The sequence below is a fragment of the Paralichthys olivaceus genome, chromosome 10, assembly GCF_024713975.1.
Source record: "Paralichthys olivaceus isolate ysfri-2021 chromosome 10, ASM2471397v2, whole genome shotgun sequence".
NCBI classification, from domain to species: Eukaryota; Metazoa; Chordata; class Actinopteri; order Pleuronectiformes; family Paralichthyidae; genus Paralichthys; species Paralichthys olivaceus.
The window spans coordinates 20,676,849-20,688,909 of NC_091102.1; the positions used below are offsets into that span (position 1 = coordinate 20,676,849).

General features: G+C 41.0%; 1 protein-coding gene across 2 annotated transcripts in view; it reads left to right on the forward strand.

The window, feature by feature from the left end:
* usp37 (ubiquitin specific peptidase 37) overlaps positions 1-12,061 on the forward strand; it is a 14,738-nt gene continuing 2,677 nt past the window's right edge. The window contains exons 1-24 of one of the 2 annotated variants that reach the window (XM_069533738.1): positions 46-193; positions 330-445; positions 1,131-1,359; positions 2,555-2,705; positions 3,422-3,510; positions 3,599-3,714; positions 4,070-4,147; positions 4,936-5,024; positions 5,537-5,630; positions 5,720-5,875; positions 6,196-6,327; positions 6,445-6,568; positions 6,864-7,105; positions 7,222-7,339; positions 7,531-7,610; positions 7,754-7,918; positions 8,078-8,131; positions 8,224-8,371; positions 8,457-8,676; positions 8,949-9,115; positions 9,546-9,606; positions 9,961-10,076; positions 10,326-10,395; positions 10,659-10,797. In XM_069533738.1, coding sequence (XP_069389839.1) covers positions 1,186-1,359; positions 2,555-2,705; positions 3,422-3,510; positions 3,599-3,714; positions 4,070-4,147; positions 4,936-5,024; positions 5,537-5,630; positions 5,720-5,875; positions 6,196-6,327; positions 6,445-6,568; positions 6,864-7,105; positions 7,222-7,339; positions 7,531-7,610; positions 7,754-7,918; positions 8,078-8,131; positions 8,224-8,371; positions 8,457-8,676; positions 8,949-9,115; positions 9,546-9,606; positions 9,961-10,076; positions 10,326-10,395; positions 10,659-10,797 — 2,783 coding nt within the window. In that variant the 5' untranslated portion in view covers positions 46-193; positions 330-445; positions 1,131-1,185. Of the gene's footprint in view, positions 194-329; positions 446-1,130; positions 1,360-2,554; positions 2,706-3,421; positions 3,511-3,598; positions 3,715-4,069; positions 4,148-4,935; positions 5,025-5,536; positions 5,631-5,719; positions 5,876-6,195; positions 6,328-6,444; positions 6,569-6,863; positions 7,106-7,221; positions 7,340-7,530; positions 7,611-7,753; positions 7,919-8,077; positions 8,132-8,223; positions 8,372-8,456; positions 8,677-8,948; positions 9,116-9,545; positions 9,607-9,960; positions 10,077-10,325; positions 10,396-10,658; positions 10,798-12,061 lie in introns of both variants that reach the window. The other variant, XM_069533737.1, reaches the window with a different exon arrangement.

Below are 12,061 nucleotides of genomic sequence, written 5' to 3' on the forward strand. Positions count from 1 at the left end.
TTTCCGTGGTAAATTTTCACATTCCCGCCATCATCGCGCAGCGCTGCGAGGCGTCGTGTGCGGGTCCACTGTCAACAACACACGCACTGGGGGAGCAGGTGAATGCCGGCAAAACAAACTTTCTGCTCTCGGAGGACCTACGAAGCCCCTGTCGCGATTTAAACGTTTCAGGAACCGCACACATCATCGACAGGTAAAGACATTTGGCGATAAAATCAAACTGCGATAGCGTTTCATCACCAAATTACATGCAGGCGAATTAGCCAGTTAGCTAGCTCCCGCTAGCCTGCTAGCCGACTTGCTAATGTCGGCCTCCTCCATCCATTCAGCGCCTGTAGAGGAGGGGACGACATTACCTGCATCCCAGAGTGTCACCCATCTTCATAACTTTGCTGGATTTGCACATGTCCGTGGCTGTGCTGCTTTGGGCTGAAAGAAGTCATCGGTAGATGCAACTTATAAACGCTGGTTGTTGTGTGTTGTGTCCACTCGCTCTTCTTTGCTGCCGCGATACACATAAGACCATTCTGGCTAATTTGATGGCTAATGCAAACACAGGCTACACGGGCTTGTGAATGGCACCGTTAGCCAGCTAACAAGCGCAGTGTGACCCGCTCCATTCTGCAAATGTGTCCACCGTTTATTTCTCAGAGCGGTTCTTCCTGTGCGTGTGTTACAACGAGCTATGCACCGTTAGCTGTCGTTTGGCTGTGTGTTGTGATTTTTACACTAGCGATGCTTTGGTCAGCATGTGCTACCCACTTCTGTGTAATTGTTGTGTCGGTTTAGTAACTGGTAAGTAAACTCTGAAATGTTGTGTAACACCCCTGTTAACGTCAGTGTTAACAAATCTTGCTTGCACTCGATTGTGTGTTAACCGAGTAACATGTTTGCTAATAACTTCTGATCAGTTTGCTTTCATTTAGCTTGTCAGCGCGCTGTTATGTCAACTGTCTATGGAGCAGTAACAGTTCATGACAGAGAGTTTTGTTCATAGACTTAAGCTATTTAGTAATTTGTGTGTAACGGTGATCAGACACACCTTATTAAAGCACATGAGTTATAGTCCTCTATACAAGCTTAGCATTGAAGTTTATATTGGCGCTGTTAATAAGATTTTTCTTGTTCAGGATTTGTTTGGTCACAAGTCCCAGCCTTCAAAGTGCACCAACTGGATAGTAAGCCATGGCAACCATAGTGCCCAAACTCTCCAGCGGTGGTGCGGTTAAGATCCGCTTTTCTAGCATGGACCTGGGCACCACCAGATGGAAAGAAGGAACCTTCGAGATACTGGAAAAGGACAACAAAGTCAACCTCTGCCTTAGGTTCAACTGTGGTGGCGCCTCCAAAACGTTCCAGGTATTATTCAGTTTGTTTCGTCTGTACTTATTCAATTGCAATTCAACCGTAAAGGCATTGCTTTGGTCTCGGAAACAGTATATTTTGTGCCATTTTTCAATGTACTATTTTTTTTTTACTCTTTTTTTGGAATTTCACACGTAGAATTAGATCAGACTAGTCATGGATTGTTGATGTGTGTCGTTAATGGGGAAAAGACATAGCAGTTGTTGGCTTCTACAACGGGCAGTAAGATTCCACTTAATTATCTGCCCGTTGCTTTGCCCTTTATTATTTTGTCACTTTCAATGGTTTCAAAGACATTTGCAGTAGCAATACTGTAACATGGACAGACATGATTCCTATGTTAGGAACACACAACAGTGATGCTCCACTCATCATGAGCTGGTTGTGCACTAACCAGAAGGTCCATGGTTCGATCCCCAACTCCTCCTGTCAACATGTTAAAGACACTGAACAGTGTGTCAATGCTGTGTGTTAAGCTGCTTTCAGAAATGCACTGAATTCTGAAGATCCTCCGCAGTTTCGATGTTAGGACTCAATGTAGCATCACAAATGTCCAAGTGAGAGCCTCCGTAGATTCTGCAGACTTTCTCCAGTCAGCCCCCCCAATATAAAGTCAGCAGAAAGTCTTGAGGAGCTGATGTTAGAACACAGCAGGAGATCATCTACTGGATTCACAGCGAGTGGGGGATTGATGACGCCACTAACACACGACAGGTGTAAATAAAAACATTTTAAAAACAATATCTCAAGATGAAAAAGCAGATGTCAAGAAAGTATATGTTTTATTTCCCAAATGTAATTAGCCTTAGAGTAATATATATTAGGCTTTTTTTCACTGAAGAACTTTGGCAGGTCACAGCAGATAAAGCTGCTTGTGGACAGTCGGCCAGAAAGAGGATTTCACTCAGACATTTAAGTTCACATGTACACCTCCTTTGGAGAAATGTGGAGGATCTCCGGAGTTCAGTGCATCTCCGAAAGCAGAGTTCAAGTTCAATGGGAACCAATCATCAAAGTACTGTAGAAATTCAGACTAAATCTTAATGAGCTGTAGCCAGGTTAGTCATGCTTCCTGGTGAGATGGAAGGAGAGAGGGCACCCTAACATGAGCAAACCCACTCACTCACAAGCTATGGGGTCATGTGTAAGAATTTAAATGTAAGCGCAAGTTGTTTTGTTTTCCTTTCAGCTGAACCAGAACGTGAAGAACATCAACCAGAATCTGAGTCGAATCATGTTGACATTGAAGGACAACAGCGTCATCGTGCTGGATAAGATGCCTCCGACGTTGGTTCAGAAGACTAAAGAATACCTGGAAAAGCTGAAGCAGGGAAAACCAAGTAATTGTACCACTTCTTATTTTGAACAATTTCATATTGATAACTATAGTTTATAATTTTACTTAAGTTAATATAGAACTTTAAAGATGTGTCTTTTTTTCCAACAGCTGACATCTCTTCAGCCACTTATTTGGATGTGAAGCATCATAGCCAATGTATTGGGTTATATTAAATTAATTGCATTACTTAGTGACTTTAACAAAGCCTCAGCTAAACAATTGGCTGTTCCCATTCAAGTAATTGTAATGTTGTATTTCATTGTGATGTATTTCCACAATGTCCTGTATATTTTGATGTTGCTAGTTTTTCCTGTTCCTTCTACTCTTGACTATATGAAGTTAGAGAATATAGTAGGTGACTTCCCTTATTTCTTGTCACGCAGGATGTTCCCACCCCAGATATGATAGTACTCTGGTTCCAGTGGTATTACATATGACTTATGAAAATAGTAATACATATGTAATTTGTTTTAAAATTCACTGATATTGTTGGTTGACAATTTAATAATTACAGCTCAAACCGCCAATTATATCAAAATTACAGCAATTCAATTAAATTTAATCAGTTTCTCTTGCTGCAGCTATAGTCTGTGCTAGTAAAAAGCAAAAATATTATGTGGTTTTGCCAGGAGGAGATTGATAATCCTAGACTGAAATGTTCAGAGAAAAATGTAATTTCTTTGCCCTGACCGATTTTTCTTCTTCTTAATTTTGTAGTTTTAAAGTCATCCCACGGAAGTGCAAACTTCAGTGTGCTTGGGAACCGCTCTGTGAAAAATGATGCCAATCCATCAGGAGAGAGACAGGTAAGCAACAACACTAAACTGTATTTTCATTTAAACATTCAGATAAGCTTAGTTTAACTTAGATATCCTAATTTCTCATATGTTCCAGACAACACCAAGGCGGCAGAGTGCAGAAACCCGAGATGAGACAACACCGCGGAAGCCTCTTGGCAGTCCAAGCAGAGCAGCCTCCACTCCCACTCGTACTGGACTCTCTGAGAACAGGTATGATGGTATGATACCAGAGGTAAACCTGATCTTGTTAAACAGGATTTGATGTAATAATGCTTCACATTCATTTATTCAAAGGTAATAAGTTTATCCCAAATTCTATTTGATTTAATATCAGATAACTCTTAACATAACTAGTGTGGTGTTGATGAAATAGAAACAGACATATTAAAATATATATATATATTTCTTTGTTTTGCTTATGTTTGTTGTTTTATCATTTATCTGTGGCATTACACCTGACACCACATAAAGTCAAATCACAATATAATTTCTACCCAGTTCAGAAAGAAGTTCAGAAGTTCAGTTCACTCTTGTCACAGATATTGTTCTCACTCTTGTCTCTTAGGAGTGAGAAGAGAAAGAGACTCCTTAATTCTGAAAGTGACCTGACCGAGGACTACCCCAAGGAAAATGACTCTTCAAGGTAAAATAAAACACCTCACTGCCCAAACTGAACTTTAGTGGTGTTACCTGACTTATGCATCTTTTTTTCTTGCTAATGTGATGATAAGACATATACCAGAAAGTTGATCTGTTTTCAGACATGCACTGGACTCTGCAGTTCCTCTGCATTTTCTCTGGAGTAGACGCATGTGTGAACGCAATTGTCAGAGAAAGATGCTCTGCCGTTTCTGCGGACTTAATCCAACTGACCTAGTATAGTAGTTGATGTGTGAACACAGCAGGGGATCCTCGCTTGATTCACCGCAAGTGAGTGGGGGTGTGTGATGCTTCTACTGTGCGAGAGATGCAAAAAACGAATATCTCCCAGTGAAAAAGCGTCATCTTACACATGACACAGGCGAAGATGCCAAGAGGGTTCGTGGTGATAAGAGCCGACAACAGTGTTGTGGTGCTGTAAACATGATCTTGGCAGCAGAGTTACTGTGTCACTTCCTGCCTCTGTCTGCTGCACCTGGCTGCTCCTCCCCTCGTCTGAATAATGCGGGGGATTTGATGCTGTTGTGAACGTGTCTGTGCAGAGAACCTCGCGCTGCGTTGTGCATGTGTGAAAGGTAAACTCTGTTCTCTGGATTTTACCCAGAGGTCATGTCTGAAAACAGCTTTAGTTATGCATTGCTCTTACTGGAAAAAAGATAGAACCTCATATTGTTGATAAATGTGTCGACAAAAACGTAATTTTTTTCTTCACAAGTTTAAATCTTCTGTTTTCACAGTCAAATGATCAAAAATATTTCTACATTTTCTCAGCAACAACAAGGCCACTTCAGACCCATCCAGGAAGTTTTTACTGAGCTGCAAAGAAAAGCTGAAGCAGGGAGAAGAGAACAGGAACTCAGGTAAACTTCTTTGTCCACAGCTCAGTGGCAGCACCATCTAGTGAATATTCTTTAATTATCTCCATCAAGGTCTTTTTGTTTGTTTGTTTTTTTGTCAACAGGATTATGCAAAAATTACTAAGCCGTTTTCTCCAAACTTGGATTGGGCATGTGCTGCGCAATAATCCATTCAAATTTGGCGTGAATCCAGTTCAGGAATTTTTTTATCACCTTGCTTAATATTTGGAAAGAGGGTAGTTTTCAACATTTTTGTCAATTTCTCCAGAAATAATTTGTGAATCTTAATGTAAGAAATTGGACACATTTATGATGTGGAGATCATTCCAGTTACCTCAATTTCACCTCTAAAAATGATGTGGCTTTGCAGTTTTGACTTAGTTTTTCAGTTGTGTTTGTTGTTGAATTTATCTACATAACCTCAAGAGATTTACAACACTTGTCTAACAACCTTGTTCAAATTTGAGGCCTTAAACAGTCTTTCTTATCATCAAACTTTTTTTCATTCTGCTCAGCTCCACTGGGTTCAACTCCCCTTCAGCCATCTTCGTTCTACGGCAGCCGATCTGTGACGAAAGACTACAGCCAGAGCCACTCTTTTCTGGACAGGTAGATTCCCTTAGTGGTCAGCTAAAATAAAGAAGTCAGCAAGTTCTAAGTCGGGCGTTGACACTTCCTCTGTTTGAAATTCTTCTCAGACCCTCCAGTACTGCACAGACCACCACAGCCAAGAGAAGCCTTATTCTGCCCAACCACTCCACACCCTTCAAGAAGGTGCGTCCCTCTCTGGACTATGGCGGCTGGTACAAGCAGAGGCCCTCCACTCTGGCACAGCCTCAGCCTCCACTGCAAGGGTAAGAACCAGCCAGATAGGCTCTGTAAAATGTAAAGAGAGAATAGATTGAAAACACTTAATACCGTGAAAAATAAAAAAAAATGTAGCACGGATAAGAAGCTGATTTAGCTCAAAGACGAGACAAAATCTGTCTCCAAAAGTCAGTTTTGTGGTTGTGATTTATGCGATTTACCTTTACACAGTTGGATAATGATACTAAACATTAATATGACATTGTGAATACCAGGTGTATGTTGTCAAAGTGCTTCTTTTTTCGAATGTGCTTATACTCTTTTTAAGATGCTATTTAACAAACAATTTATAACCTGTATATTGCAGTTTTTCCAACCTGGGCAACACTTGTTACATGAACGCCATCCTTCAGTCTCTCTTCAGCCTCCCCTCCTTCTCCAATGACATGCTAAGGCAGAGCATCCCTTGGAAAAAAGTGCCCATCAATGCATTACTCAGGTACTATAATAAGCTCCTTCACCATCTATAGATAGTTGCAGATTGTGTGTTTAGAAATAAAATTGAAAGGTTATGTGCATTGTCACGAATTCTGCTTGTTGTCTACTCTCCCTGCAGGCGTTTTGCTCACCTCATGGTAAAGAAGGATGTGGGCTGTCCAGAGACAAAAAAGGACCTTTTGAGGAAAGTGAAGAGTGCCATCTCCTCCACCGCTGAGCGGTTCTCTGGGAACATGCAGAATGTAAGATCTCCCTCTATAGGCAGCAGTTGGTACTTAACAAGACAACTTAATAGATTAAAAAGATTGTGGTTACAATGGATGTCATAACACGTTTTTCAGCAGAAAAATAACTTTATTTGTGGAGTTCTCTCTGCTTCTTTGCTAAGTTCTCAAAGGTGATGGCATATGTCTGTAAATGGTCTTTAAAATGAATGTAAATATGACTATTATAAAGCAAAATAATTCATATGTAACTTAGCATATTTTATTTATTTGTTGGTCTAATTAAGTCCCTCTGTGTCACAATGTTTGTCAGGATGCTCATGAGTTCCTGAGCCAGTGTTTGGACCAGCTGAAGGACGATGTTGAGAAGATGAACAAGAGCTGGACAAATGAAGCTTCAGCTTCCTCATCGTCCTCCGTGGTGTGTGAGAGTGGTCTGGAGGCAGCGGCGGCCAAGACAGAACCTGGTGAAGAGGTAGAGACCTCTCGCATCTATACCTGTCCTGTGGCAGTTAACATGGAATTTGAGGTGCAGCACACCATCACCTGCAAAGGGTGAGGCCCGTCTCCTGCTTGATCATCACGCTTTATCTTTGTGATTAATTTGTCGAAGCCATTATGGGCTTTAGAGAAAATAAATGGTATGTTATAACTTCTATGTTGTTTTACAGCTGTGGTGAGGTGGTGAACAAGCGAGAGCAGTTCAATGACCTGTCCATTGACCTGCCACGCAGGAAGAAAACCCTCCCACTCCGGTCAATCCAGGATTCTCTGGATCTCTTCTTTAGGGTGAGTCTTTTGTTTGTACAGGTTGAAGTTCTCAGATTAGACCAGTTTCTTTCACAGATTAGTTTTTTATCCAGTTATCCCAGCTTTTTTTATTCCTTTAGCAAATAACTGCACTTGCATGAAAGAAGCAGCCATCAACTGCATATGTTATGTTTGACCATTACGTGACAGAATTTTTTTTTGTTTTGCAGATGGAGGAAATTGAGTACTCATGTGAAAAGTGCAATGGCAAAGCAGCAACAGTTACACATAAATTCAGCAAACTGCCCAGGTATCAACACACTGACTATTAGTATGAAATAAACATGCACATGCTGTCACACACACATAAATTCAACACACTTAAGAGTTAAACAGAACCCTAATTTTGGTAGCTTCTTGACGGATTGGTCTGATGAATCTTTCTCCCCACAGAGTGCTCATCCTCCACCTTAAACGGTACAGCTTTAATGCTCAGCTGTCACTCAACAGTAAGCTGGGTCAGCAGGTGGTAATTCCCAGATACCTGACCCTGCTGTCCCACTGCACCGAATCCACACGACCCCCTGTTTGTCTCGGATGGAGTCCCCAAGCCTCCATGTAAGATACCCAAAAGATTTTGTAGTAAAATAAGAATTTCCAACATTTCACTGTCTGGGTAAATACATTCTGCTCAGTTGGCTGAGAGATGATGGTTAATTAATTTGCAGCAAATAATCAGGCTTCCGGAGTTTTCTAATGGCTTGTTTTTCCTCAAAGGTCCAGAACACTCAAAATATCACAGTCAGTAAACTCTTCCACAGCACTGCTCCGGTAAGTACATTTTGAAATAATAATGACAAACACAAAAATACATAATTTCTACTTTTGGTAAAATGAAACACTGAACTTGTGTCTGTATGTAGAAGGATTGGAGGGAAAGTGGCAAACTCCAGCTGCACCTCTATCATCGTGGACTCTGACTGTGAAGAGGAGCCTACCCGAAGGGTGAACGCAAGTCGCAAGCGACGCCTCAGCAGCTGTTCACCTGATGATGACGACCGACCGGAAGAGGTAAGCATTTGCTTACCCTGACATTTCAGATTCACCCTCCCAATTTCCTCTGTTGCTCTGGTGACACAGTTTGATGTGTTTTCAGCGTGGGGCGGCAATAGATTCAGCAGACTTCAGTGGCATAAATGATGACGAAATGCTGGCAGCAGTGCTGGAGATGAGTCGTCAAGAAGCCGGCCTCTCTGCACCCCCTCCCATGGATGATGAGCCAACCAGCAGCCCAGACACAGGGTTTGGCGACACAGATGTCCAAGACCTGGCCTATCATACAGATCTGCTGGAAACAGAGAGCAAACAGTCTGCAGGTAGTCCATCATCTTGAGGTTAAGATGGTGAATGAATAGTGTTTCTTCAGGGAACAGCCAGGTTTTATTTGTTCTTAAAATTTGAAAAACAGCTTTAGAGAAGAGGGATCGTATAAAAGAAAAGTCCAATCCATCAATAGCCTTCCTAGTACACACTGCTTTTACACAAAACTTTCACAAAAAATAGTTTAACGACTATATGGCTGCAGTGTGGAGATAGCTCTGCTAGTATTGTAGTAGTAGTAATTAACTGGCTTGTTGAATGTGTGTAGATGTGCTGGATTCCTTGGATTTGACCATGGATGAGAACAAGGAGAACCAGACTCCAGAGGGTGTGCAGCAGCAGGGTGAGCTGGACTGGGTTCAGCAGTACAGTCTGGACCAGGAGAGGGAGGAACAGGAGCTGCAGCAGGCTCTGGCCCAGAGCCTTCAGGAACATGTAAGTTCAAAGAAAAATGTGACAGCTGTTGAATTTCTATCAAGCGATTGAACATATAATGTTTGTAACAGATGGTTGGCAAATAAAAACTGAAATTATTATTATTTAACTTATTTTATTTCACAATTTTAATAATAATGTTCTCCATCCATTGTACGTTGGGGTTATTGTGTCATAATCTTTTAATAATGATCTTCAAAATGTAATAGATCTTATTGAAGTATGTACCTGGCAAGTGGCCATAAAATACAAAGAGACTTAATCTGAGTAAACATGAAAGCCTCAATTCAATCACAGCACACATTATCTCAAGGCACTATATATACTAAAGATGAGGCATTGCAATATTATAGAGAGAACAGAGAAGCTCATTGTTGTGTGTAAGCACTTGGAGTAACGCAATGCCCTGTCCCCACCTCACCTCACACAGGAGGCTCAAGAGATGAGAGAGGATGACGATCTGAAGAGAGCCACTGAGCTCAGCTTACAAGGTATGGACCAAACTTGTTTGCTTTGAGCAGCTGGCTGTTGAAAATCCTGAGCCCCTGACACTTACTCAAAAGCAAATACTTGCTTGTTGGTCAGTGAGCATCTTTGGCAGACCATTGGTATTTGTAGTGGTGGAGGCAGCCAGTGTGAAATAAATCTCACATGTTCAGCAGTTTCTTCAAGCGTTTCCTGTTGACCTTTACTGTTTTCACTTTCTGAAGACCAAAACTTAAATACTACAGTTCCTGTTGCAGTATTTATCAGACATGTTCTATGTTCTCTATAAAAAATTGTTTGATCAGACTCACTGTGTTATGAATGCTGGCCACACCTGAATCAATATCCTGACCCAACAGAGTTTAACAACTCCCTGCCTGAGCTGCTGTGCTCAGATGATGACTCTGGTAATGAGGACGTGCTGGACATGGAGTACACTGAAGCAGAGGCTGAAACCCTGAAGAGGAACGCTGAGGTACTTAACATCCTGCTGCCAAACAGTCTGCCTTCTGATTTTAACAAAGGGAATGATCTCTATCATGAATAAACTGCAGAGTCTGCTCTCACTTAATTTCCACAATGAATTGAGATTCTGTTGTGTTTATAATAAATACTAAATCTTACTAAAGTAAAAATATGTCCTGTCTGATATAAGTAAAAACTATTGGCTACACTGAACTGTTTTCACTCAAAGTAACGTACTTATAAACTATGTCTTCTACAGAGTGGAGACTTGGCTAACTCCTTCAGACTCATCAGTGTTGTCAGTCACATTGGGAGCAGCTCCTCCTCAGGTCAGTATGTGTGAATTTGTTTGTGCTTCCATCCTAATGTAGATAAATTCTCTGTCAGCATTTATTTAAACAGCTGCACTGGGGTCATTTTACAACTTGTTTCCAAAAAGCATCTCAAAAACAACTTGTTTTGTTAGACTTAAATGTCCACTCTCTAGCTGTAAGACATGGCAACAGAGACGATACAGCTTTTTATGACAAAAGACTGCACAACATGATTATACCAAAGTGCAAGAATTAAAAATAAAATTTCCCCCCCCCAGGCCACTACATCAGTGATGTGTATGACATGAAGAAGCAGTCTTGGTTGACTTACAACGACCTAGACGTGTCACGCACACAGGAAGCTGCTGTCCAACGAGACAGAGACCGCAGTGGATACATCTTCTTCTACATGCACAAGTGAGTTGGCAGAACAACCAGATGGGTCTCAAAACCTTTACCATACATTAGTAGGGATGTAACGGTACACAAAAATCCTGGTTCTCATAAATAAAAATAGTGAAATAAATATCCATTTAGGTGCAGCATGTAGAAAATTTACTGCACTTAAACTTCACTGTTATTTTATTGTATTATCATTATTGAATATATGTATTTTCTTTTTCTTTTCTTTTTTTATTCAAGAATAATCCACATTGTTTGCAGAGGGTGGCCCTGTTGGTACTAACAATGTCTCCACTGTGGAGAACACTCTCACTCTAGGGACAGAGGTTTATAAAGGGCTTGTATGACTCGCTGGCTGAAATGCGGACAAGGGGGAACTTTGTAACGGGGCTCGATTACTTTCGGTGTGTATTTGAACCCTGCTTTCTCAATAACGGAGAACGGTTATAACAGCGGATATGGTAAAGGTCACTGCAATAATCAGCCCATTATTGTTTGACACTGTCTGAATTATTTGCAAGCGGCAGCTTACACTTAACTCGTTTTTTCCTTGTCCCACTCATGTGCGTGTTATTCCCAATGTTAGTGGGACATCACTCTGGTGACGCCATTTCAACCGAGTCGGCATGTTTGATGTGTTACCAGCTACATATCTGATAGCAGTTGCCCAATGTCGGCTTTATAGCTGACTTTGAAGGATTCAGAGATTTTTATTGTCAAATACACAAGAGAACACACGTTTCCCTGTGAATTGAAATTCTTGTGCTGTCCTTTCTGGAATACCAGCTGACCAACATTTACATTAGAATACAATATTTACATAAAATACAATAAGGATATGAACATGTTAAAAGTAAGGCAGAAACAAGGCGAATGAGGTGAATAAAGTGAGGATTGTTCAAAACTGAGCAGTGCAAATTGAACAGTAACAATTAAACAATTAACTAAAATGTATATAATATAAATGTAAACAGTACAAATGGAATACTTTATGTTAAAGTGCAGACCAGTGTTGCAGTTTGTGAGGTAGGTTGTTGACTCCTGTCAGCTGTTTAGGAGTCTAATGGCAGTGGGGAAGAGAGTTTTTGAGTCTGGTATGACGTGTTCCCACACAGCAGACTTAAATCATGAGGGAGGGTCTTCACATTGTGTGTCTAAGGTCACTATGACCACGGGCCTACAGCACATCGCTAAAGTTGTCCCTCGGAATTTGAGACCCATACGCACAAAAATAAGTTCCGCACGTGGATTCGCTGCATGCCACTGAAGTACGAAGTAT